Source organism: Rosa rugosa, chromosome 5 (genome assembly GCF_958449725.1).
Source record: "Rosa rugosa chromosome 5, drRosRugo1.1, whole genome shotgun sequence".
NCBI classification, from domain to species: Eukaryota; Viridiplantae; Streptophyta; class Magnoliopsida; order Rosales; family Rosaceae; genus Rosa; species Rosa rugosa.
In genome coordinates this window covers 1961734-1989592 of record NC_084824.1, presented here as the reverse complement: position 1 = coordinate 1989592, position 27859 = coordinate 1961734, and the positions used below count along the sequence as shown (strand labels likewise).

At 38.3% G+C, this 27859-nt stretch overlaps 1 protein-coding gene and 2 long non-coding RNA genes across 5 annotated transcripts; 1 reads left to right on the top strand and 2 right to left on the bottom strand.

The window, feature by feature from the left end:
• Positions 1-3135: 3135 nt before the first annotated feature.
• LOC133711014 (uncharacterized) lies at positions 3136-5823 on the top strand. Of its 2 annotated transcripts, XR_009847018.1 has the most exons (3): positions 3141-3433; positions 3520-3582; positions 3774-5823. It is a non-coding gene; the product is annotated as an uncharacterized LOC133711014 (long non-coding RNA). The 2 variants fall into 2 exon arrangements; XR_009847017.1 differs by having other exon boundaries at positions 3136-3433; positions 3520-5823.
• Positions 5824-7993: 2170 nt separating this feature from the next.
• LOC133712760 (uncharacterized) lies at positions 7994-10959 on the bottom strand. Of its 2 annotated transcripts, XR_009847594.1 has the most exons (4): positions 10785-10959; positions 9748-10024; positions 8266-8565; positions 7994-8149 (listed from the first exon to the last, which is right to left on the bottom strand). It is a non-coding gene; the product is annotated as an uncharacterized LOC133712760 (long non-coding RNA). The 2 variants fall into 2 exon arrangements; XR_009847593.1 differs by having other exon boundaries at positions 7994-8565.
• A 1441-nt stretch (positions 10960-12400) lies between these two features.
• LOC133709894 (UDP-glycosyltransferase 74B1-like) lies at positions 12401-14425 on the bottom strand. The gene is made up of 2 exons (XM_062135837.1): positions 13645-14425; positions 12401-13256 (listed from the first exon to the last, which is right to left on the bottom strand). Exons 1-2 carry the CDS (start codon positions 14287-14289, stop codon positions 12492-12494), a joined length of 1410 nt encoding a protein of 469 aa, XP_061991821.1. The 5' UTR covers positions 14290-14425; the 3' UTR covers positions 12401-12491.
• Positions 14426-27859: the final 13434 nt, after the last annotated feature.

Sequence of the window (27859 nt, the reverse complement as noted above, 5' to 3'; positions counted from 1 at the left end):
TTAAATTATATGGACTTGATCGACTACGGTCCATAGGTAAGTAAAATGTATTTAAACTATAAAAATGAATTTCTAGATTTTATTGCATGTGAACTATAGTTGGTATTAGTGGTCACTCTTGTGTGGGTGACTACGTATATATATATTTACGTGGAATATATATTGGATGGTGTGATTTACTGAGTTATATTTTGAGCATTACCCTTTGGAATATGTGATTTATCTTAGATGTTGTGTTGTCTATGATAATGGGTAATTGAGTAAAGTGCGATAGTTGAGTCGTTGAGATGAATTAAATGAGGAGTCGAGTGAATTGAGAAAAGCAGTCATTCGTAAGGTGAACCTTGGCCCAGGTGACACTTTACGATACAGTTAGAGCTCTAGTCTGTCTGCTGTCATACTGCTTGGGGGATAAACGAGTTATCATATGCCCTTGGGTATGACATGACATACTGAATGGGGTGATTAATATAATTAATCATAAGCCTGTAAGTATGATATACTGAATGGGGTGATTAATATAATTAATCATAAGCCTGTAAGTATAATATACTGCATGGGATGATTTATATAAATAAATCATAAGCCTGTGAGTATATATTGAGTAAGAAGTTGTTTTTTATTGAGTAGTCATGATGAGATGTGAGTTGATTGATGCTTGAAGTGATGTTGTACACTTCAATTCTTATGCAAAACAAAATTAAAATGTGCTTGAGTTGATTGTGTTACTTTAAATCGTGCAATCCTTTCATTTACTCATACGAGCTTTGCAAAAAGCTTACCGGGTTTGTATTGTTGCAATCCCGGTACACTATTCAAACGGTGTAGCGGGTAATCCTGCAGGTCAGGAGAATCAGGACGGTGATCGTGCGGGTTAGAGAATTTGTTTTAGTTTTACAGCAATTGTAATTGTGAGGTGAGTTATGCTCATTTGAGCCTTACAATATAATTTGGTGAGAGTGTGCTGTAATAAACAAATTTGAGATTTGGTTTATGTAATATCGAGCGATGTGAGGTGTGGTTGTTTTGAGAAAAAAATTCAGGTTGTATTTATGTAAGTTGTATTAATTCATGTTTCGGACTTGGATTTGTTATTCAAAATCCGGGGCGTGACATTAAGTACGGGATTTGGTTCTCATGAAAATATGTTTGTTTGCTTGAAATGTGTTCGTTGCATTGAAATTGCTAGAGAGTGATCCCTAGTACCTAAACCTATCTCTCTTTTGTTTTTATTTTCTTTGTTTTTAATTGTTGTTGTTAATTTAGTTTTTGACTTAGTATTTTTAGAAAATTAAATCACAATGTTTAATGACAATTTCTACCTCATTGTAAATAGTCATCACTAGGCTTTTAGTTTTGATTAGGCTTTGGTGAAAACCAAAGCCGAGCATTGCTAAGGCTTGGTGCCTTAGAATAATATTTTTTTTTATTTTCTTTTTATTTTTCTTTTGTTTGCTTAGTGACTTTAGTTCCGACCACTCAAGGATTGTGGGTTAGCCACTAATCCCCGTGGTACGATAATCTTGGGTACAATACTTCCCTATCTTGACAACGATACGTACGCTTGCGTAAATGTGTATCCAAGTCACTTTTGCCCGGGCAAAGTGCAACCGCTGCACTTGCTCTCATCACTTGCATGTATTTCAAATCCTTTTCAATGTCGATTGTCAAAACAATATATAGATCTCCAGCGTCATCGAAGAGCTTTTACATATAGTGTCTAGTGTCTACATTTGGTTTCTTGGGTCTCCAGCCACTCGAAAGCTTGAGAAGAAGATTCAGCACTGACGTCTTCTTTTGGAATGACTTCAAGTTTTTGAATGATTTCATAAAGTTATCACCAAACAGCACCTAACACAATTGGAAGAAAAAAATATTGGTAGTATCACGGCACAAAATTATTGCAAGTTGGAAATGTAAAACGAAAGAAGAAACAATAATGCTGAGAACCAATGATTGTACCTTCCATCTGGAACTGATGCACATGTGCATTGCGTTCCATATCCTCAAGTTAGGAGTTATGTTTCCTAAGAAGACCAAAAACAGTGATGTTCCAACTTCCATTGCCATTGTTGACTTCAAATTCTTTCGGTGCTCTGACTTAAAGAGAAAGAGAGGTTCTATCATCCTCTTTCTTATCTGTGGAGACCTCAGTGACTATTACAAGTGACCACCATTTCCCCAACTTTCGTATATCAGATATAGTTTCGAGTTTAGCATCTGCTAAAACAAAAACATCTCCCTGAAAGGGTTTATGCAACTCCATGCTACAATCACTGTTTCTCCAGCCATCAATCTCCATATCATAGAGATTTGTTTCTCCTTAGGGCGCCTCTGACTCTTGGATGGCATTTACTTGACAGAATGGGGCGCTGTGCATGGATTCAATACTGGATTGCAATTGAGCTCGAGTTTCATCCAATAATGGATATGAACGTACAAGCCCCAAATTGTTGAACTGACTCAGGTTACATCGAGTAATCTTGCAATCTGATGTGGTGGGAAAAAGAATGGTTTGGGCACTTGGTGAAGTAGTCTGACAAAGATAACAAATTAGCAATACCATATGCGGACTATTTTGTATGGTAATTTCAATCATGTACGTACATAAATTATCTTAAGATGCATTATTATCACATTAATTATCATTGTATATATACTTAAGTTTCATTGATATACATAATACATGTCTCATACTTAAGGTGTTGAGATCTCAGCTCCACTATCTCATGTGATCGTAAAATTTAGATTTTCTTATTGTAGATAACACATTTCATATATATATATATATATATAGAACAAATACTCATTTTAACTCAAAGAGTTGACTTTTTTTTACCAATTTAACTAGGTTCAAATAGCATGACAATATCTTTTATTCGTAGTAAAAATTTATTAAATTTTCAACTCAAACCCGAATCACTTTATTTCTCTAAGCTATAAGTCTATTTAAAGCACTCTTTTAAGAATAAAAAAGTGGACAATTAACGTGAAAATTCAAAATTGACCCAATATTTAAGACTACTTTTACAAAAAATTTCATGAAAATTTTTAGTTTTCTAAATTTTCACATGCCTTTTTATTTCTCCAATGTGCGGGGTAAATGGGTAATTCTATAATTTCAAAGGTGTTTACATTTCGCCAAATGGTAGTTGTCACAGATCCTCCATTGCTCTCATCCCTCAAACTCATTTCTAGGGTTTCGCCCAACACCGCCATCGACGATCGTCTCCTTCTCATGGACGGAAGCCACATCACCGCTAGTCGCAGACCCTTCGCCTCGTCGCGTTTCGATTCCAGAAGACGGAGATTTGCGTCTCGGATCTCCAATACGGCGTGCCGTTTCAGGTTCCAGATACCACTCCGGCCTTCGATTCGATCGATATGAGTGATGCCGATTGGGAGTTCATTTCCGAGGAGCACGAACGATGCTGTAAACTTCTCTCTTTGGCTACTGAGTTAGGGTTCTGATTTTAGGAATCAATTGGTGTTTAATTTAATTTCGATTGATGATTACAGGAGCTAGATGCCCATAACTGGGGAGTTGTCACAACAAAACATCGAAGATCGTTGTTGATTTCGGTATGTGTTCAATGCTTCATAGTTCATACCTTCATGTATTCAATCTAATAAGCAATGATGAGTGTGTGGTGGTGTGTTTTATCCTTATATTTACGGTCACCGATTGCTTTTGGCTTTTGAAAAGTTGTGAATGTGTTTGTTGAAGATCATTGATGCTGATGTTTAATATTTCCGTTTGGTTATTTTCTCAGACTGAAATTATAGAGCGGAAATTCATAATAGAAATTTGGTCTCGTTTTTCCAATTATGAAGTGATCCTACTCACATTGGACCTAGTGCCCAGGTGGTTTGGCCAATAGTGGGTCAAGAAATATTGAATGGTGATGTAGTAGGCGGGGGTTTCCGAGGAATACAAATAACCTCTGGGTTTTTTCAGCTTTGGCGAGCATCTGGAATAACTAGTGAATTACAACTCTATTGTACTGCAATTGGTGCATTGGTCTTTGCTTCCTTAATGCTTTTTGCGGGTTGGTTCCATTATCACAAAGCTGCTCCGAAATTGGCTTGGTTCCAAGATGTAGAATCTATGTTGAATCACCATTTAGCAGGGCTATTAGATGCCATTTGGTTATTTTCTCGATCAGACTGAATTTATAGTGGAAATTCTTAGTAGAAATTTGGTAGATGCAGTTGCCTTGCTTGAGTAAGTAGATTGGTCTTATTTGCTGTATATGGGTTTGTTTGTTGATGTTCATCGTTTGTGATATTTAATGTATACTACTTAATATGTGCTTAGATGTAAATAATACTCTCTTGTTGCAAATAGATAGAACTGTTACCTTGCATGAGTAGGTACATGAGTTCCATAGTTTTTTCTTTTTATCAGTTTGTTATTTTGACAGCAATGGTATTACTGTGTCTTTGAAGTGATAAGAGATGTGGATAATTTGATTTCATATAGCTAAGAGACATAGATGAGTTAGAATGTTGTTTTATCTATGTACCTGTTGTATGTGGGCCGTAGCGTTGTTTTCTACTATGGTCATGATGTTCAAGCCTTCAGATTTACAATCAAATTGCAGGAGGTAGCACAAGATGGGCTGTTAGCTGCCTAGATTTATTCTTTTTGGTTGTCTACTTTTTCAGTTTCTTCAGCTCCATCTTTTTATTTTTATTTATTTATTTATTTTTTTATATCTCTTTTTTCAAAATCATGTCAGTTTATTTGGTTATGTACTTATGTTAAGTAACGGGGGAGTGAGGGGTTCCGGCAAAATAATATTGCTTACTTGTACTTTGCTTTACTGATATAGATGTCCATTCTGACTCACAAAACATTGGTTTCAGTAGATTTGAACTGATGGATCCTTCCTGCAAGTTGGCTGAAAGCATGATCAGTATGTTTTGATAAGAAACAGGTAAGAGAAAGTTATATGTATATTATTTGCCAGAGTTTTTCATATAAGCATTGCATTATTCCCTTTACTGTATTTATGAAGAAAGATTTGTTTCTGTTTTGTCAAACAATGTGATGGTCGTTAGTTGGGTATCAGTCTGGCCCTATGGTGATCTCACTTTAGTTCCTTTTACTTTCTTATGTCCAACCTTGCAGTCCCATAACTATGATGGGGGTCGGGTTCATTTTATTTTGTGAACTTTTTTGATATCCTTAGTATGTGTATATATCATTTTTCAATTTTTTTCATCTTCTGTTTGCTAGGTGATCTGGAATTTGATAAGTAGTTGAAGTAGAGCAAAACATAGCGTTACATAGTTTACCCAAGGCTCATTTAAGGCTTAATAAAGGTAATAATTAAACATAAGTTACAGAGATTTTTACTGCTTTTGGCATTGGTTTGGGTTAGCATTTCTTATTTTCTATTATTTATATACAAATACTTGGGCGCATTAAAGAAATATCGAGGACATGAATTTTGATTTGTGGGTATGTTTTTCAAGTATAATGTTTTAATGAGTGCATTCCCTTGTCTGTAATTTCCGTTTCGGCTGTTAAACTGTTAGTAATGCGTTTATGATCAATTCCATGAAGTTTCTTTTCTTTATTGATACTGTTTTATTTTAGAGTGAAAAAGATAGTATTTGCTTGTCTTGTCTTGGTATTGTGCCTCTAGGGATGCTGACTTGTTTGTTCCTTTTTAAATTTAGCTTCTGTTCAAGTACAATCACATCTGTTACGGTATTCCATTTCCATTATTGCTGTATCGTCTCTGTTTCTGAAATGGCGTGGCCAATTGGTATTGCTGGACTCTGGGATGCATTTTTAACTATTTTGTATTACAATTATAGTCCAAATTGCTTGCACATTTTATTTATTTATTTATTATCTTGTCAACTTTTTTATCCAAAAACTTGCAATCTTGTAATGTCGTAAGATACATTTTTGATAGTTGTAAGATACATTTTTTTTTTTAGCATAGCATTTGAGAAAATGTCTAAAAGTGCTTATAATCAACTGATCTCAGCTCTTATTAGTCCATTGAGAATAAAATTGGTCTACAAAGCAATTCTTGAAATTAGGTGAATTTTTGTTCAAAAAAAATCTCAGATTGTTCCAATTAAAAATTGGCGGTTTGAAATCAAGAGGGAGCCCCAATACAATTAAAAGCAAAGAAAATGGCCCAAAAGGCTACCTAAATGTCTAATTTAAGTGAAAATTGCAAAAGGCCAACTGATGTCTGAAGAGGCCCAGCTATTGTATGAAGAGTCATCAGCATAGGCCCGTCTCTTTTTGGAGCCGCCCAAAAGAAGGCCCAATTTATGTTGAAGCAGGAGAAAATCATAAGCCCAAATCAATGAAAAGGCGCATTTAATGATGATAATTAAGGTGGTGGCGCATTTAATGCTTCATGTCATGAAAGCTTAATTTATGTTTGAAGTGGCCCAATAAATGGCCCAATATTTAATGATTGACCTGACCATGAGGCGGCTAATGATTGACCCGACCATGTGTCGGCGCATTTAAAAAAATGATTAAGTTGGCGGCGCATTTAATGCTTCATGTCATGAAGGCCCAACTTTTTTTTTCATCCGGCCCATAGAAGGCTCAATTCATGTTGTAGAGGCCCAATGCGAGGCCATAATCATGTTGCGGCGCATTTAATTGACCCGACCAGGTGGCGGCTAATGATTGACCCGATCATGTGTCGGCGCATTTAATGAAAATGATTACGGTGGCGGCGCATTTAATGCCTCATCTCATGAAGGCCCAACAGGAGGCCCAACTCATGTTTCATGCGGCCGAATGGAAGGCCCCATTCATGTTGAAGAGGCCCAATAAAGGCCCAGTTCCCGTTGTGGCGCATTTAATGGTTGACCCGACCAAATAGCGGCTAATGATTGGACCCGACAAGGTGTCGGCGCATTTAATGACAATGATTGAGGTGGCGGCGCATTTAATGCATTCTTTCACGAAAGCCCAACAAAAGGCCCAACTCATGTTTGAAGTGGCCCAATGGAAGGCCCCTTTCATGTTGAACAGGCCCAATAAAGGCCCAGTTCTCGTTTTGGCAGCGCATTTAATGTTGACACTACCAGGTGGCGGCTAATGATTAGACCCGACCATTTGTCAGCGCATTTAATGACAATGATTGAGGTGGCGGCGCATTTAATGCTTCATGTCATAAAGTCCAGCAAAATGCCCATCTCAAGTTTCATGCGGCCCAATGGAAGGCCCAATTCATGTTGAACAAGCCCAATAAAAGCCCAATTCACGTTGTGGCAGCGCATTGAATGATTGACCCGACCAGGTGGCGGCTAATGATTAGCCCTGATCATGTGTTGGGCATTTAATGACAATGATTGAGTGGCAGCGCATTTAGTGCATCATGTCATAAAGGCTTAACAGAAGGCCCATCTTATGTTTCATTAGGCAATTGGGAAGGCCGAATTCATATTGAAGAGGCCCAATTCACGTTTTCGCGGCGCATTTAATGATTATTTTGTCCATGTGTCGGAGCAATTAATGGTTCATGTCATAAAGGCCCAACAGAAGGCGTATCGCATGTTTCATACGGCCCAATGGAAGGCCCAAGTCACGTTTTGGCGGCACATTTAATGCTTCATGTCATGAAGGCCCAACATAAAGGCCCAACTCATGTTTGATACAGCGTAATTCACACTGAAGAGGCCCTAACAAGGCCCAACTAACATTGTGACAGCGCATTTGAATTACCCATTTTAATGCTTTATGAGTTTAAGTCATGAAGTCCTAACTGTAGGGCCCAATGGTTGCCCCAATTCACGTTCAAACGGCCCAATGGTAGGCCCAATTCATGCTATGGAGTCACATTCAGTGCTTGACCCCACAAAATGGTGGCCTTTTTGTCTGAAAACGAGAAGATTCTAGCATATTTATCGTTTTTTACCGACTTGATTTTAATGCTCATGATTTTAACCCAAACTTCTCTTTTTCCGTTGGACCCCTTTTTAAGTTAAAAAAAAAATAAAAAAATCCCAAAACACCATTGACCATTAGTGTGCAGCACTGCATACAAGTCTGAAGGTCCCATTGATTTGCCATTTTCCTCACCCTCTTGAAGGTCCCCTCTACCTCATCATCATCAACATCTAACTAGCCTAGTTGATCTGCAGCATTTACAAATTTGAACTGCCAAGTACAGTTCACATGTTCCTTTTAGTTTTTACCAAGACTAGACTAAGTTTCAACTATCAAAAACTTTACATGATATAATTTGCAATCCAAACTATAAGAATAGACAATACCTGATATCTTACCACTGTCCCAATGCAAAAAAATCTGCATGGTGTGGCTTGGGTGACACTTCAGAATATTGATGTGTAGCAGTAGACCTCAGGAGACTTCCCAAAGTATATAAACCAATGTACCACTGTGGCTGGTCAACTGAGCCACATGTCAAAGATCCAACAGGCTTTTTTTATCATAATTAACTGGATGTCATGGTCATAGCATAGGAGGAATAATATAGAACTTTAGCTCAACAAGTGCATTTTTCAAACGAGAAAGTAGAAACCCCCACAGCTGGACAGCAAAGTAATGGTATCCTAGGAAAAAGATCAACACGTAAAGGGTAGTCAGGCAGTCTCAACCATGTAACATCCAGCCATATCCAGAAATGAATAGGCAGAGAAAGTAGAGAACAGAAAACATGCAGTCTATAGGAAAACAGCAAGTCTTGGATATCAAACTGTGTTTTGATGGAAAGTTGATGCAGAACAGATAAGGCAGATCCAATTGATTGATCATAAACTAATAAAAATAATGTCAGTTTATTTCTTTATCTATACTAAAATGGGTTAGTCAAGAATCCTTTGTCAGGAATTTCCTTTTGAAAGGTTTAATTTCTACGTATAGGCCTTATGCATGCAAGGAACAGAAGAACACACAAAAGCCTTGGGATATTAGTCTTGGGACCAACCAAGTGAAGAAGATGCATCAAACAACCAACTTGATCAATAATGAAAATCCATTTATCCTACCTGGTTTCTATTCATTCAAAGTGAGTGGTACAGTCAAAAGAGATCACAATCTACCAAGTTAAACAGGTAGAAAAGTATGTTGCCACAGAATAAAACAAAAATAAAACAGGTAGAAGTAAATGTAAATTTCAACTCCTTTTGGTCTCTATCTCTCTATGAAACGAGCATATTCTTATTAAAAAAAAATGTTTCAATATATGCTACTTCGCATATTGTAGTTAGGGGTGCAACACGTCCCTATGCCCCATCTCAGATTTTCAGGTATTTAAGTATAAAGTGTAGAATGATTCAACAGTCACCTTAAAAATTTACCAGTCTTCCCTGTTTCTTTGGTTGTAAGTTTTCCTCTCACTTTCAGACCTCACCCATTACCTGTCACCTCTCCATCTTCAGTTTCTGACCTCACACCATGTCTTGGCATGGGGTGCCCCACTGATATATTTTCTGGCTCTACCAGAGATGGCAATGGGGAAAAAATTATTAAAAACTTAAGAGTGTTTAGTTTATGCCTCAAATCTGGGTTCCTAAGGCACTTCTCTCCCTGGGGAAGAAGTCAGATATGATTCAATCACAAAGATGACAACACTGAACAGCTTTAATAAGGAGAATTTTAGTGTTGAAAAGTCATATTAAAAAACAACATTAGTATACAAAAATAGTTACCAAGGCAGCCAAAAAGTCAACATCAAATGGAAGTATACATGCCTAAAGTAAAGATGCAATCCAAACAATAAGAACGGACAATACCTGAAATCTTGCCATAGTCCAATAAGCAGATATCCAATATTGCTGTTTAGCAATAGACCTCGGGGACTTCACAAGTATACAAACCACTGTATTACTGTGGCAGGTCAACTGGGCCACATTCCAAAAATTCAACGGGCTTTCTGATTTTAGGATAGCATAAGTAACTGGATGTCATGTTCATAGCATAAGAGAGATAGTATAGGACTTCAGCTCAACAAGTGCATATTTCAAATGAGAAAGTAGAAACCCCACAGCTGGACAGCAAAGTAATGGTATCCTAGGAAAAATATCAAAATGTAAAAGGTAGTCAGGCAATCCCAACCATGTAACACAACACATTTATAATTATTTTCATTAGCCAGCCATATACAGAAAGGAATAGGGTGAGAGAGGAGAAAGCAGAAAACACTACAGTCTATAGGAAAAACAGCAAGTCCTGGATATCAAACAGCGTTGATGGAAAGTTGGGCAGAACAGAAGACAAGTTTGATCCAACTGATTGATCATAAACTAACAGATGTTTCAAAAGGAAATTATTGACAAAGGATTCTTGACTATAGTTAGAAACAAAGTTACACAATGGACGTGTTGTTTAAGGAATAGGCCTTGTCCATACAACGACGAAGAACACAAAAGCTTTGGAAAATTAGTTTTTGGACCAATCATGCATCATATAAGCCAACTTGATCAACAAAAATCCCATTTATCCAACCTGGTTCATTCAAAGCGAGTGATATAGCCAAAATTTTTGATATTTCCAGTATAATGCTTAATAAATATCTTAGCAAATGCAGCACTAATCAATAAATATATTTCAGAGATCACATTATCTACCGACTTAAACATGTAGAAAAGTAAATGTGAATTTCCATTCCTTTTGGTCTCTCCCTACAAAATAAGCATATTCTTACTAAACCACTAAAAAAAGTAGATAGAGCATTAGCGCAATCAGAGTGATTTCTTTGCTGTTGAGAGCAAAATATTGAAGGAGACGACGAATACTTCGATTCCTAACTGAGATGTAAGGAAATTTTTACCTGCTCATCTTCGAGTCGACCGCCGTCGAAGATTTGAACCGCCGGACCGAACCACTGAAACTACTCCCGGCGCCGAGTACCGAGTCGATCGCCGGCGCCGTCAGATCTAGGACCACCGATTCGAGGAAAGGAAATTTGCCCTTGCCCTATTCTCTCGTCTCTGTAATTTCTAATTTGGCTTTATGAGACTATTGCTTTTGTACATATGGTCGGTGTGATCTTTTCGGCTGTTGGATTGGGCCTTCACTCCAGTTGTGGTGGGCCTACGACACCTACTTGAGGGGGCCTGCGGTTCGAACAACTTCAAACCAAAATGTTAATTGATATTTTTCAATATTTCTTCTTCTTTTATATTTAGAGGTAAAAAAATTACTAGAATTAGCCCACCTATTGGTACATTTGAACAATATATCACTCAATTTGACATTAACTGAAAAACCAAACTTTTTTTTTTTTTTTTTGAGAATAGAAACTGGAAATATGAGAACCCATCTTCAAATAGACAAATATTACCCATAAATATAAAGAGCGAATAGAGACAGGAAGAAGCTCAAACAAGCTAAACAAAGAGCAATTTGGCTAAATAAGAAATAGTCAAAATACTTGTGTATAAGTATATTATTATTGAAAAAAATTTCATCGAGAGTAATTTCTAAAATGTGATGGGAAGGGAAAAAAAAAAGTAGACTAATAGAGATAACAAATTAGCAATTAATACCATGTGCCCACTTTTGAATTCAAACCAATTTGTGGGTAGTATACCTAATTCATTTCAAATTGAAAAGGTGCGTGGCGTTGGATGACGTCGCGTCTGACGTGGTCGACCCTTCTCTGCTTTATGCTTTTGATGCTCCAATATAGTATTTGTATTAGTAGCCCAGTCGCAAATAAACCAATAGTAAAAAGTTCAAAACCGATGTGCCTGATAACCACGAGCTTCAAGATTAGCTAGAATCGTACATGCCTGGATTATTAGTAGATATGCCCGATTCTAGTTAACATTTGGTATGATCATGATCAGCCCAGTAGCATTAAGCTCAACCGCACTCAATTTCCGTTTTTGCTAATGGCATAGCATTAAGTCTCTTTCGAACACAACTAGTTTTGTTTTCCCAGAATGATCATTTTTTATTGAATTGTTGGTTTTTGGGTTTAGGAGGCAGGAAAGTTCAGGCTCATATCTTGAATAAGCTCTCTAAGAAAGATGTATGTGAAGACTCTACTGGAGAGTTTGTAGAATCTGCACGGAGGTAGTTAATTCCCTCGTACCAATTTTATGTTGCATTATGTATCAAGTACTAGTTCATTTTTACTGGATTCCATTTTTATGCAATTGAGGTTAGCTACGTGGTGAGGGTTAGTTGAGAAATAAAGGACTGGTTATCGCGATAACAAAATGCACGACAATAATGAGACCGAAACTAAACATACAACAAGCACAAACCCACCTCTTTATACTTTAACCTCTCGACTCACCTATGCTAGGCCTAATTGCTCAATGGGTATGTTGTGTTTCTTTTATTTTCATCTGCTTCGATGTTTCATTAAAATTAACAAAAAAATGAAAGAAGATTGAAAAAAAGTGAATAAGAGAAAACAAAGTGGGCAAAACCAAATAAAAAAAAAACAGCAATCTTTATTAATATCAGATAACGCTTAAATCAAATATTTAACTTCACTAAGAATCGTCTGAATATGAATATGTATTCAATAATCCTTGTCATTCAGGAATGTCTTGACCTCTCCTGTCTGATTAGCACACAAATGCGCTACAAATTCACTAATACACTTGTCTGAGCTTCCCCCCTCACTGATTTCCTTCTTAGCTAACTCCCTCCATTTACTCGAATTCTTCTTAATCTCTTTGCTTCTCTCTCCCTCCATCACTTCCTTCAGACACCCAACAAATTCTTCTTTCCTCACAATTCCCCCATCATCTTCCTTGGCTCTGACTCCAACCTCCCAAATCTCCTCCACAAACTTAGCATTGGTCATTTGATCAGCCCACTTTGGCACTGCAACCATTGGAACCCCAAGGCTGAGCCCTTCGAGAATCGAATTCCAACCACAATGAGTCACAAAGCACCCAATTGCATCATGTGCCAAAGCTTCCAGCTGGTTACACCAAGTCACTAGTAGACCCCTTTCCTTTACTGAGTCAATGCTTTCATTCGGCAATTTACTCAGTTCAGATGCTCTTACCACCCACAGAAAGTGTACCCCACTTTCTTTCAAGCCCAACGCAAACTCTTCCATCTGCTCTGCTGTCAGGGACACCATGCTTCCAAAGGAGACATACACCACTGATCTAGGTGCCTTTGCTTCTAGCCATTTGATGCATTCTTCACCAAGAGGCTTCCATAGGCTTGCTCCATATCCTCTATCCCCTTTGATCTGACCATCCAAATAAGCTGAAGGGACCATAGGGCCAATCAACTTTGCTGGCCACAGCTTTGCTACTCCTTTGGCAGCCTTTAATTATGAAACACATGTACAAGATCAAAACCACAATTAGTACTAGCAAAACATGTGTACGATATATAGATAGACATAACATCATTAACATGTTTCACAAACCTACATTATAAATAATTCACCAAAAAAAAAAAAAAAAACCTACGTTATAAATAGTCCGGTGCCCCCAACTGATTTTTTTTAACACTAAATTGCTACTTAATTAAGTCGATCTGTTGTTGCTTTTGAATATTATTCTACCACGAGTGATGTTAAAAACTGTGTCACAAGATGTCGACTCGATCGAAGAGATTCATCAGGCTCTTAAATTAGCTATATATATACAACATTTCCGATGACGAATAATCATGCAAATTAACTATTAAATTAAAATATCGATCCATACCTCGCCTTCTAGTGCTTGGAAAGTATTTCCAAAGATCCAGTCAGCCTCGTCCAAGTTAGAATACTGGTTCAATTTCATCTTCAAGTAAGCTGGGTGACTATTTGGTTTCTGAAGCATACTTGGCAGGTCAAGAAGGTTCAGTGGAGGCAGGCCAGGAATCAGCAAGGGCATGTCTTCAGGCTTAAACGGCAGAGAAAATAGTCCATGATGAATTTGACACACAATGCTACACACAGTAGCCGAATTGGTGAAAAAAGTGGCTCCATATATGCCATGTTCCTTGGCCACATCAAGAGCCCAAGGCAGAAAGGAATCATACACAACACAATTCACCGGGAACTCGGAGTCTTCGAACTTCTTCAGGACTTGGGATAGGGTTCTCGAGCCATTGGCCTTGAACGACTGAAGAAATGTTTCCTCATCGGCCGCTTGAGCAAAACCAGACTCGTCGAAACCATCGGAGATGGACTCGACTCCGATGTTGTGGACGCTAATGGAGCTGACAGTGTAACTGGTTGTGGCTAGTGTGGCCTTGACGCCTTTAGAGGCTAGGCGCTTTGCAAATTGGAGGAGAGGGTTGATGTGGCCCTGGCTAGGATAAGGAAGCACCACAACATGACCTCTGTATTCTCTATTGCTCTCCATTTTTCTTTGGTCTTGGATTTGTGTTTCGTCTGAGGTTCTAACACCGCCACCTTTATGTAGTCGCAGAAATGTACAAATACTATCAACTTGTGAGAGAGTTGGGTGAGTGTGAATGACGTAAAAGAAGAGAGTTTTAGAAAGAGATCTGATACGCAGGATGATGCCCTATGTATGTCGACGTAAACTTTTCCATTTTTGTGGAAAATCATATCTGAATTCTCAGAAACTTAGCGGCGGATTTAGAAAGTTTTATCCATGTAGTCAATTGAGATTTTAAAACACGTTTCTTTTGGGATATTAGTGGAGTTTTAGAAAATATCATGCTAATAAACTTTTGCTAATTATGTTGGATTTTGACATGTTAGTTTTATAAAATATCATGCTAATAAATGTTATGTTGGATTTGACATGCATGTTAGTTTTATAAAATATCATGCTAATAAACTTCTGCTAATTAGGTTAGATTTGATATGTTACTAGTTTTAGAAAATATCATGCTAATAAAATTTTGCTAGTTATGTTTGTTAGTTTTATAAAATATCATGCTAATAAACTTCTGCTAATTAGATTATATTTTATATGTTACTAGTTTTAGAAAATATCATACTAATAAAATTTTGCTAGTTATGTTAGATTTGACGTGTTAGGGTTTTAGAAAATAGGGTTTTTATCCATTTACCTCATTTTTAGAGATTTTTTTCCCACTTACCCCATTAAGTTTTTTTAATTCCCTCTTACCCAAAACACTCTAAGGAGGTTTTCTTTAATACCCCATTAAGATTTTTTTTTAAAAATTTTTTTTAATACCATTTTACCCTCACCCCTTTGTTACTTAAAGAGAGAAAGAGAGAAACCATAGGAGACTTCGCCGGAGCCCGATCACCGACAGTCGGAGTTCGGTCACCGGCCGCCGGAATCCGGTCACCGGCTGCCACTCACCGGAATTTGCTGAAAATCTCACCGGAAATGTTTTTTTGCCCCCAATAGACATCTATTGCCGCCTATTGTCATGTATTGCCCCCCAATAAACGACTATCAGCCATGTATTGCCCCCAATAGACGACTATCAGCTATGTATTGCCCCCCAATAGGACTTTCAGTCGCCAGAATAGGAACTAATCTCCCTAAATTTAGACAAATAAAACTTCGATTAAAGAAAAAAATGAAGAAATTATATCAATTCAAAACGTCTATTGCCATCCAATAGACGTCTATTGCCCTCCCGATAGATATTCAAAAATTTTTGTTTCTTTCCTCCTGCCCTATTACTTAAAAAAAAAAAACAAAGAAAAAAAAAACTTATTTGGGCACCCAGAATATGCTCTGGGCACCTCGTCCTCTTCTTCTCTCTTATTTCCTGGTCGGAGACCCCGTAACAGAATCCTTACTTCTTCATTGTCTTCCCCGGTTTCAGATTTTTCCATCATAATGTCTTTTGATCGATCTGTACCCACAAGATGACGACGACGACGCAGAAGATGACTCGATCAAACCAGGCTCAAACCCTGCAGTGAAAAGGTCGACGAACTTCGAACTGGAACCTTTGAGCGCGGGCTGGAGCTCCGGCCATCAAGCCACGGCGTACATCGATTTTGGAGCCTTCATCGGTGACGAGGCTGCAGATCTCGCGAACGGATTGGTCGACGACGGCGGGGGAAGTGGAGTGGAGGCACTAGCAATTGGCGTCTCTGCCGTGTTCGGAGTTTAGGGTTTAGGGAGAGAGAGAGAGAGAGAGAGATAGAGAGAGAGAGAGGTGAGAGAGAATTTGCAGATCGGAGGTAGGAGAGAGAGATAGACATAATGTAATTGTTTAATTTGGTTGAGGGTGAAATTGTCTTTTTACATTAAATTGGGTGGCTGGGAATAAAAATATGTTGCTGGGGTAAGTGGGATTATTCTTGCTTATTTTGGTGCTTTGGGTCAAGGACCCTAGAAAATATCATGCTAACAAACTGTTGCTAATTATGTAGATTTGTATTAATAAGCTAACTATCTTTTAGACTAACTTTTAGGTCACATATTGGCATCTCCACCGTTCAGTTTTTAGGTCCCTATGAGTAGATTACTTTTGCAAATTTTCAGCCAATTGATGATCGTTTGGGTATTCATAATCGTGATTTATTAATTATAAACACGAACGGTTCAGGTTGGACAGATTTGGTTCGTCCATTGATTTGATCTAGCTCGGTACCCCAACGATCATCAGTTTGGTTAAAAATTTGCATAAGTGATCTCTTCATAGGTACCTAAAAACAGAATGGTGGAGATGACGATATGTGACCTAAAAGATGGTTAGCTTCTTAACTGAACGGTGGAGATGCCGATATGTGACCTAAAAGATGGTTAGCTTCTTAATACGAAGCTAACTGGTTAGCTCTTAGAGCGCTCTCAATCATTTGAAATGTACACCCTTCTAAGACCAGGAGATAAATTCTTGCATATTCCCATATTCTCGTCCCTTGTGCAGTCTCTTTCTGACATTTTCATCATTACCATTAGAAATTTTTGCATCATAATCAAACGGTCGAAATACATGAAGTTACCATACAACATGATTATGGCTAAATAGCAAAAAAAAAAAAAAAATATATATATATATATATATATATATATATATATATATATATTAAATTAAATAGAGGATTATGAGATATTAATTCCTCCGTGATAGCCGATTTAGGGTGATTGACATCCACTCACAATCTTGAAAGAAATGAGGTCGTCGCAACCGGTAACCCACCACTCGTCCCTCTATTTTATTTTATTAATAAAAGCAAAGAAAACACAAGAAGAGAGAGGGGGACAATAATCAAAACATCTCTGAGAACAAAATGAAGTAAAGTACTCAAAGTAAGTACTAAGCTAAAATAGTTACAAATTGATGAATAGAAGAAGAGCATGCAGTAACCATGCATATATATATGTGATCATGCAGCAACCGCATATATGGAACACACATATAGTGCCTCAGCAACCCTGCAGCAGAAACCTCATCATGTGGGTGGACATGTTTCACGTGATTGGTGGAGTCAGATTGATGATTCAAGAGTTTGAGATGGTCTCATGGAAGCATGTAAAGAAAAGAGGTAATCGAGTTGGGCATCGTTTGGCAAGAGCGTCGTACATAGATATAAGTCATGATACAGTCAATGTATTGCCAGGAGGTTGGCCCTCCTTGGCTAGTAAATCGAACTAGTGGGTGCAGATGGTTGAGTTTGGGATACTAAGGACCGCTCCGAGTCTGGAGTGTTCTGATGTCCTGGTTCTGTATGTTTTGGAAGTTCAATGATATTCAATTAGATCCAAAAAACGTTTCTCGTGCCATCTGCCCATCATCTTCATGATTTTGATTGGAAAGCGTCGTAAAACAGATTTGTCTCTCTTGTTTTTACACCCTGTGTGGGGAGACTGGTGAGGGTCCGAAAAGATCGATCGAGCTGTTTCGAGAGACGATCATGAACAATTGGCCAGAAGAGCCATAGCGACGACCACATGTGTGATTTAACCGGCCCCGATCATCAGAAACACCAGTGAGAAGTACTTGTACGTATTTATCCCAGTGACCTATCCCTAATTTACGTATTAGATCTGAACTTTTGAAGTGCTGGGAAGTGGGAAAACTATTCTCTGAAAGGAAGAGCAGATATATGGCTCGTGACTCTTTGGCATTAGTGTGACAGAAGCTGGAGCCCAATATTACACTATGCACATGCAATCATGCATACAAATGAATATTGAAAACACACCAAAATGATCTTTCGACGCCAACTTGAGGGCCGATGGTGACCATATACATGATTATTTTTTTTCAAGGAAAGATATAGATCACTAGAATGGAAAGGAAAGGATTGGCGGAAAAATACCGAACCATATTAATTATCTCTGCATAAAGCAAGCATTTCTAAAGCTCTGTCTTTCTGGCAAAAAGAAAAGGAGATGTGCTTTCTAACCTTTTCTTAGCTTCGGTTATGATTGTGAAATGTGTTTCATGTGTTTGAGTATAGTATTTGTCAGTTCTTTTACAATTTGTGTCGGTGTATGCATCTCTGGTCTAGTTTCTGTGTACTTTAAGCACAAGGTTGTTTCCAGTGGGCTGCCGGAACTTTTTTTTTTTTTTGAAGGAAAGAAAGAGACTTTTGCATGTTGCTCTGTATATGATATGAGCCAAAAATTATACATACAACTCATATGAATGGAAAGCCCACAAGATTGATGAAAAATCTGTTTGTCAATGCACTGAGCATAATTTCAACTAGGATTGCTCAATAATATATTGAGGAGGTGAATATTACAACAAGGTTTGATAACTTGTCTATTGTAATTAGGATTCTCATTGTACACACCATGTATCATCATAAATACCTTGGTCACATATTATATCCCTCAAAACGTTGTCATCATCAAAACCCATGGCTACTGAAGAAAACAAGCAAGAGACTTGTGGAAAGTTTTCTTATATTTCTTCTTATTAGAAACTGAGTACACTAGCTGGTACAATATATATACAAAATCTACCACCTAAACCCTCAACTAAGATTAACAACTAAGGTAAGATATGAACGTACAGTAGAAAGTAATGTCCAAATCAGTGAACCATGCTAGGTAAGCACAAAACAGTAAACAAGTTGCATGTGCTAGTCATGCTGCATCCATACTGCCATGCAACCATACTCAACCCCATATTGTCACTATTTCTCAACTCCATACTGTCACTATTTCCAATACTCCCCCTCACGCTGGATCAAGAGGATTCATTGAGCCAAGCTTGCCCAAAATTCTGAGAAACTGAGCAGTTGGGAGAGATTTGGTAAAAATATCAGCCAATTGATCATGACTTCGAGTATACTGTGTATCAATGACCTTGGATTGAACTTGAGCTCGAATGTAATGACAATCAACCTCAATGTGTTTGGTTCTTTCATGAAATACCGGATTAGAGGCAATATGCGTTGCAGCTTGATTGTCACAGAAGAGTGGCATTGGTTGACAGCTTGGAAATCCCAAATCAGATAGGAGACCTTTTAACCAAATAAGCTCACATGCAGTGGAAGCCATAGCTCTATATTCAGCCTCTGCACTAGAACGAGCAACAACAGTTTGTTTCTTGCTCTTCCAAGTAACCAGATTTCCACCAACAAATGTACAGAAGCCAGTGGTGGATTTTCGATCAAGTGAGTTGCCTACCCAATCAGCATCAGTGTATCCCATTATGTGAGTGTTTCCATTGTTTTTCATCAAAATACCTCTTCCAACAGAACTTTTGAGATAACGAAGAATTCTCTTCACAATGTGAAGATGAGCTAAAGTTGGAGCATGCATGAATTGACTGACAATGCTTACAGCATAAGAGATGTCAAGTCGAGTGATTGTGAGATAAATAAGCTTACCAACTAGCCGTTGATAGGAGGTTGGATTTACGAAAGGCTCACTTGATACATTAAGTTGCAGCTTGCTGTCAAGAGGAGTGCGAGCTGGTTTGCAATCCTCCATATCTGCATCTTGCAGCAAATCAAGTATGTACTTTCTCTGATTGAGAAAGAGGCCATTATGAGAAGTAGCCATTTCTATGCCCAGAAAATACTTGAGAATTCCCAAATCCTTAATAGCAAACTTGTTTCGAAGAGATTGCTTGAGAGACTGAATCTCCTCAATATTGTCACCAGTCACTATCAAATCATCAACATAGATGAGCACCACAAGCTTACAGCTGGTTGAACCTATCCGAACAAACAAAGAAGAATCTGCATTGCTTCTGTGAACACCAACTTCCTAAAGTACTGAACTGAGCTTAGCATACCAGGCACGAGGAGATTGCTTTAAACCATAAATGGACTTGTGTAGCTTGCATACTATTTCAGGATCATGAGATTGAGGATGACCAGGAGGTAATTTCATATAGACCTCCTCTTCAAGATCACCATGTAAAAAGGCGTTTTTTACATCTATCTGGTACAATGGCCAAGAATGATTAACTGCAACCGATAACAAAACTCTTACTGTACTCATTTTAGCAACAGGAGCAAAAGTCTCCTTGTAGTCTACTCCATATGTTTGAGTAAAACCACGAGCTACTAAACGAGCCTTATATCTCTCCAGAGATCCATCAGAATGAAGCTTTGTTTTGTAAACCCAACGACTGCCAACAGCCTTCTTTCCCTTAGGAATTCGAACAACACTCCATGTATTATTGTCATGGAGAGCTTGAAGCTCATCTGCCATAACTTTCTTCCATACATCAATACGATTAGCTACCTCAAAGATTTGAGGTTCATGAGTACCATCAAGAACATTTAGAAAAGCAGAATGAGCTGAAGAGAATTTCTTATAGGATATGAAGTGTGTCATTGGATACCTTGTAGTGTAAGTTTTGTAGTCACTTAGCTTGGATGGAGGACCTCGATCTCGTGGAGGATTCCTTCGAAGAACAATTGCAGGAGGAGATACCAACAGATTTCTACGAAGAACAACTTCAGATGGAGAAGGAGATTCAACAACTGGTTGAGTATCGGTTTCTATATCAGAGGTTACATCTGAAACTTCTTGATCTTCTTGCATACCAGTTTCTACATCAGTGACTACTGTTGGAGCTTCTTGCACTGAAGTGTCAGGATTAAGAAACAAGCTGCAATTCTCATCAACAGGAAGGTTAGGACTTGGAAACAAATCAGAGAGAAACTCCCCCTGACCAGAATCACATGATTTTCTAGTGAAATAGGGAGTATCTTCATCAAATCTCACATCCCTGGAGACAATTAGTTTCCTGGTAGCATAATTATAACATTTATAACCCTTTTGAGTAGATGAATATCCTAGGAAGACACACTTATCAGCTCTAGGATCAAGTTTATCACGTTGATGAGCTTGAATATGAACAAAACATGTGCAGCCAAAGACCTTCAAGTGAGACAGATCAATCTTTCTACCTTTCAACACTTTAAGAGGTGATTTGAAACCAAGCACTCTACTAGGGAGTTTGTTGATGAGATATGTGGCAGTGAGAACACCTTGAGACCAAATTTTTTTTGGAACATTCATTTGAAACATAAGTGCTCTTATTTTTTCAAGAAGCTAGGTCTCGATTCTTTCTCTCAGCAATCCCATTCTGTTGAGGAGTACCAACACAGCTAGTTTGATGCACAATGCCTTGTGTGCTCAAGTATTGTGACATATTATTGGACATATACTCAGAGCCATTATCGGATCTTAACACATGAATGGATGAAGAAAATTGAGTGTTGATAAGTTTATGAAAATCCTTAAAAACATTCACAACTTCACTTTTGAATTTCAGTAGATACAACCAAGTAATCCTCGTAAAATCATCTACAATGTTACAAAATACTTAAATCCATCATAGGATTCAAGAACTGGACCCCAAATGTCTGAATGAATGATTTCAAAAGGATTACTAGCTCTAGAAAGAGAGGAAGTAAAAGGCAACCTAGAGGATTTTGACAGATGACAGACATCACATTGATTGTCTGCTTTGCACAAATTTGGAAACAAAAAAGACAACACTTTCTCTGAAGGATGAGCCAAGCGTTGATGCCACATATGATGCTCTTGTGCTGATCTTGAATTGACTTGGAAAGCTTTTGAAACAAAAGAGTTCTTGGACAGATAATAGAGACCATTAAAAAAGAAACCCTCACCAATCGTCTTCTTGGTGATGAGATCCTGAAATATGACATTATAAGGAGAGAAGATGACAAGACATTTTAATGTGTTTATAATACTTCCAACAGATAGGAGCTGAAAAGGAAAAGAAGGAACATAGAGAGCAATTGACTCAACAAGATTGGAGAGTAATTTGATTTTTCCCTTTCCTAAAACTGAGGCACCTTTGCCATTTGCTACATATACTTTAGAAGGAATAGACATTTTTTCAAACTCATGCAGATTTGTAATTTTATTTGTCATGTGATCGGTAGCTCCTGAGTCTATAATCCAATAATCATCCATAGCACAAACACTTAGAGCAGTAGAGAAGGATTTTAGAGTACCTGAAGCTTCTTCATGTGGAACACAATCAGTCTCTGCAAGAAAGCCATCAAATTTTCCAAGGAGTGCAGTGTGGCCTTCAATCCCAGGGATGTCTGTTTCTTCACTGCCATTATGCATCTGCTTCTTGCTGAGATAAGCAGAAAATTCATTGATTAAAGTAGTGGGATTGGCGGTGAAGTTTAGCCTACCCTCAGAAGGAGTAGCAAAAGTTGCTGCCATGTTTGCCTTTGGTGGATTCCAACTCTTTTGAGCACCTTTGCCTTCCTTCAAAAACTTTGGCTTCTGTTCAGGATGGAGAATCCAACATCTACCCCTGACATGTCCAACTCCCTCACAGTAGCTGCATTTCAAGTCAGGTCTCTTGCCTTTGTACACTTTAGCTTCAGCTTGCCTGTGATTAGAAGCATATGCTCTAGTTTCAGATGCACTAGTCTTGGATTCCATATTCATCACTTTTTTTCGAACTTCTTCTCTTTGAATGGTAGCACACACATTGTTGAAAGATGGTAACTCAGTATTCATAAGAATATGGCTTCTCAAATCTTCATTTTCTGAGCTTAAGCTTGCAAGAAGCTGAAAAATCTTGTCCTCCTCAGCTCTTTTTAACAACACACTAGCCTCGGTAGTATGAGGTCTATAAACATCTAGCTCATTCCACATACTAGTAAGGCTACCAAGATGCTGAACAAAGGGCTTACCTTCCTGTTGAAGATCAGCAATATCTCATTTGAGTTGAAAAACTTGAGCAGCATTTTTCTGATTTCCATACATCTCTTTGACATTATTCCAGAGATGCATAGATGACTCAGAAAAACTGAAAATTTCTGCTATTCTGCTTTCCATGGAGTTAATTAGCCAGGACATGATGAGTTGATCCTTGCACAGCCAAGAATCAAGATTAGGAGAGTCAGCTTTAGGCTTCTGTATAACTCCATTGTCATAACCAAGTTTGGACCTTCCTCCAAGAGCAAGTGTAACAGCTCTAGCCCAAGATAGATAGTTGAACTCATTCAACAAAACAGAACTAAGACGTTGATTTGGATTAGACTCCATATCAGAAGAATTGGCAAGAGGTTCATCATCTTTAGAACCTGATTTCCCAGCCATCTGAAATTGGTGAACTTAGGAACTTCCCAAGAAGAAGAAACCAGACTCAAGCCTTGAATGTCTGCTCTGATACCATGAAGAAAACAAGCAAGAGACTTGTGGAAAGTTTTCTTATATTTCTTCTTATTAGAAACTGAGTACACTGGTACAATATATATATACAAAATCTACCACCTAAACCCTTAACTAAGATTAACAACTAAGGTAAGATATGAACAGTAGAAAGTAATGTCCAAATCAGTGAACCATGCTAGGTAAGCACAAAACAGTAAACAAGTTGTGTTAGTCATGTTGCAGCCATGCTGCATCCATACTGCCATGCAACCATACTCAACCCCATACTGTCACTATTTCTCAACTCCATATTGTCACTATTTCCAATAGCTACCAATATCGATGATCTTAGCGACATGTTATTAGTTGAAATTCTATGTCGACTGTCATGCTGATAAATTTGTTCTCCAAAGCCAGTGTATGTCCAAGCGGTGGCACACTCTCATCTTTGATTCTTATTTCATTGGCCACTTCTTACGTATCCAGAGTCATAAGCAAACCCCTGAAACTCATGGTGTTGTAGATATCAAAGGGAGCAATTTGGTGTTGTGTAGTGAAAAAAGAATCACATGTGCTAGCGGGCGACATGAAACGATTTGGTTTTGTGTACTGAAAAGCAAAACGACCGTGATTACTACATCTGCAATCCGCGCACCATGCAACTGGTTATCTTCCTCCAACCCCTCGATGCCATCAACTACAACCTTTGGGATTCATCTGTGAGCCTTACTATTACGAAGCCAGTAATGCCGGCCTTAATATTAATGCCGAGTATAGGTGCAAGGTTGTGTTTGAAATTTAATATTCATGTCTTCTCTACTGAGACCGGTGAATGGAGAGAGATAGTTGTACCATGTCCGCAAGGCTTCAAGTTTTTCGACATCAGGTGTTGGGCTAGCTTTGGTAACAATGGAATTCTATATTGGGTTGCTCAAGATAGTTTGCTCGCATTGCGTACGCCGCTCGTGATCAACAAGATCAATGGTACTAGTACTAATGGTGGTGATATTGTTGATGATGATGACCAATATCAATTTCATGTAATAGAAATTGACTTGCCTCCGAACCACTCCTTCTATAATCCCACAGCTGGTGTTAGGAATTCGACCTAGAATTTCTCTTGCGGAAGCAGACAAGTGCAAAACAATATAGATAAACGATCGAGAAAACAAACTAGAACACACGAACTTGTTAACGAGGTTCAGCAAAGAACTTAGCCTACGTCCCCGGGCTGCTTGGGTTTCACTATAGAAGAAGAAGAATACACGAACAAGAATACAAGAATCTCTCACAATAAGTTCTCACCAACTCTCAAGACCTCACTTTCTCTCTCTGTTTAACGCTTCAAAGACTTAATCTACTACTACAACCGATGCCCTTTGTTGAGTCACAAATTACTTATGCAATTGTGCCCCATAATTATGAAAATTGATTTGTCTTCCATGCTATTTTACCATTTTTAATCCATTTCCTTTTATTTGTAGGAAACCTTGCATTGAGAATAAAATGACTATTTGAGGCTTGAAATGCGGAGATTTGAAGCTAGGGGAAGAAGACACGAAGATTGGAAGAAAATTGCAAATCGACTTTTCTAGCAATTTTTCCGGCGAGCCGCCACTCATGGAGGGTCATTTCTCCAGCAAAGGAGGACCATGGTTGTGAGAATCTCCCATCACTTGAAATTCAAATATCTCCCTACACCTTGTCCTTTTGTCACCTTGCCAATTTGGGACCATTTGGGGGACAATGGTGTAAGAGCATCTCTTGCACACTTTGGGACCAAAGAGGACATACATAGTTGATCAAAGAGAGGCCGAAGACTAATTCTTCAGCATTCTTGACTTCATTCATTCATCTTCATCCTATCCAAGATCCATTTTCTCTCTAGAGAAGACACCACCATTTCCACCACTAAAACCACCATCTCCACCACTAAAACCTCCATTTCCTCCACCACTCAACACCACAACTCACCTTAGAGATTCCAAATTTCACTATTCTTACCAATATCAAGAGCTTGGAGCAAGGAGAAGGAGGTGACTACCACCACATCATGTTCTTGGAGACTCATCTCCACTACCTCTTTCGGCATCATCACTAGTCACCCTTTACTCCCTATCTCTTTATGTATTTGATGTTTAATAGAATGTTGAAGCTTGTGTATCTAGCTATGTGTGAGTAGTGAACGTACTAGTTGGGGCTAGGGTTGAAAGCCCTAGCCAAACTTGCTTGTATTGATGCTTTTGTTTATAAATTGATGCAAATTCATGTTGTCATTCTCACATGCTAAGTTAATAGTTGAATGCATTACTTAGACCTAATCAATTTGAGTTATGTGTTTTCCATGACATGAAGTTTTTCCTAGAGATTGATTACCTTTAGGCAAAAAAGGAGCATGAAAGCACACCATGTGTGCATGTGAGGGTAGTGAGCTAAAATCACCTAGAGATAGGATTGGTTTGCTTGCTTGGTTACCTAAACTCTAAGCTTTATGCATTTAGGGGCAAAGGATTGAGACCTATCCGATAATTGAATTTGTCTCTAGGTAGTTAGCTCTAGGCTTTTCCGGTTAGAGTTAATAAAATGAAAGGGGTTTAAACCTTAGTAGTCCTATCCTGATGCTAAGAGGGTAGTTGGACAATTAGCTTTGCATCATTCATATTCAACTACTTTAATGCTTGCAAAGGAGGCAAAAGGTGAAACCCGATACCCTAACTCCCATCCATTTGATAACAACTTGTTTAGTTTAGCTTAGTTTATATTACTTGCTTTCATTGTTTCAATTTGAATAGAAACCAATCTCAAAATCAAAATCAAATCTCTACACACCATCTTGCACATACTCACCATGAACTTTGGTTCACTTGTGAGCCTTTGTTTGTGATTTTACATTTTCATATTCTTCTAGTTTTTCCTTAGGTTTTCCCTAGCTAGGAAAGAATTTACCAATCCTCGTGGCTTCGACATCCTTACTTAATCCCCTATTCTATAACTTGTACCTCTTGCACTTGAGGGTGACTTCAATGATAACACCTCTATTTATAGATATCTAACTAGACCCTATAAAACATTGGAAACCTATTCTCAATAGACATAGAAACCATTACCAAGTAGGATTATGTAAGCAGGTAGGAAACAATAATCAAAACTCCTTTTTGATCAAGGATTAACAAATCTTTATCCTATGTGGAATCGGATTCACACACCCAACAATCTTCCACTTGGAGCCGATTACGCCAGTAGCTAATATTCTTCAATACTCTTCAAACATAGCAACACAAAACCCATTATCACAGCCAACATCTCCTTCTTCAAACTTGGAGACCAACTGAAGCCAAGCAGAGCTTCAGTTTACTTATTGGCACAGACTTAGTCAACATATCAACAGGATTCTCACTTCCTTGAATCTTCAATAATTGCAGCATTTTGTTCTCCACGAGCTCTCGTATATAGTGATACTTCATAGGAATGTGTTTAGTCCTTGAATGAAAAGCAGGGTTCTTTGCCAAGTGAATTGCACTTTGACTGTCACTGTGCAACGGGCAATTCTCTTGCTTTTTACCCAATTCCTCCAACAGATTCTTTAGCCACACCATCTCCGTACCATCCTCTAAGACTGCTACATACTCGGACTCCGTTGTAGACAGGGCCACTTGCCCTTGCAAATTTGAGACCCAAGATACTGCAGCACCACCCACAGTATAGACATGACCAGTAGTACTCCGACAGGTATCATGATCTCTTGCCAAGTCTGCATCAACATACCCTTGTAGTTCAGCACTCCTCTCTTGAAACAAAGAGACATATCAGTAGTACCTCGAAGATACCTCATGATCCACTTCACAGCCTCCCAATGTTGCTTTCCTGGATTACTCGTGTACCTACTCACAACTCCAACTGCATGAGAAATATCGGGTCTAGTGCACACCATAGCATATATTAAGCATCCAACTGCCGATGCATAAGGTACATTCTTCATATATTCTTTCTCTTTTTCGCTCTTGGGTGATTGTTCCTTGGACAATTTAAAGTGAGCCGCCAACGGTGTTCTTACAACTTTGGATTCATCCATATTGAATCGCCTAAGCACCTTCTCAACATACTCCGCTTGTGAAAGCTTCAGAGTACCAACCACTTTATCACGGATAATCTTTATACCTAAGATTTTCTTCGCCTCATCCAAATCCTTCATCGCGAATTGGTTTGACATCTCTCTCTTCAACTTCTCAATCTCATTGAAGTCTTCCCAGCTATCAACATATCATCCACATACAATAAAAGAATGATATACGATTTGCCAAACCTCTTGAAGTAACAATAGTGATCCGATTGACATCTTGTGTAGCCACTCCCACACATGAAAGCATCAAATTTCTTGTACCACTGTCTTGGGGCTTGTTTCAAG

Excerpts from the sequence above, each read along its gene's own strand:
- LOC133709894 (XM_062135837.1), bottom strand. The coding sequence starts at position 14,289 with ATGGAGAGCAATAGAGAATACAGAGGTCATGTTGTGGTGCTTCCTTAT. Across the intron at positions 13,257-13,644 it reads TCCAAGCACTAGAAGGCGAG|GCTGCCAAAGGAGTAGCAAA; the intron begins GTATGGATCGAT and ends TCATAATTAAAG.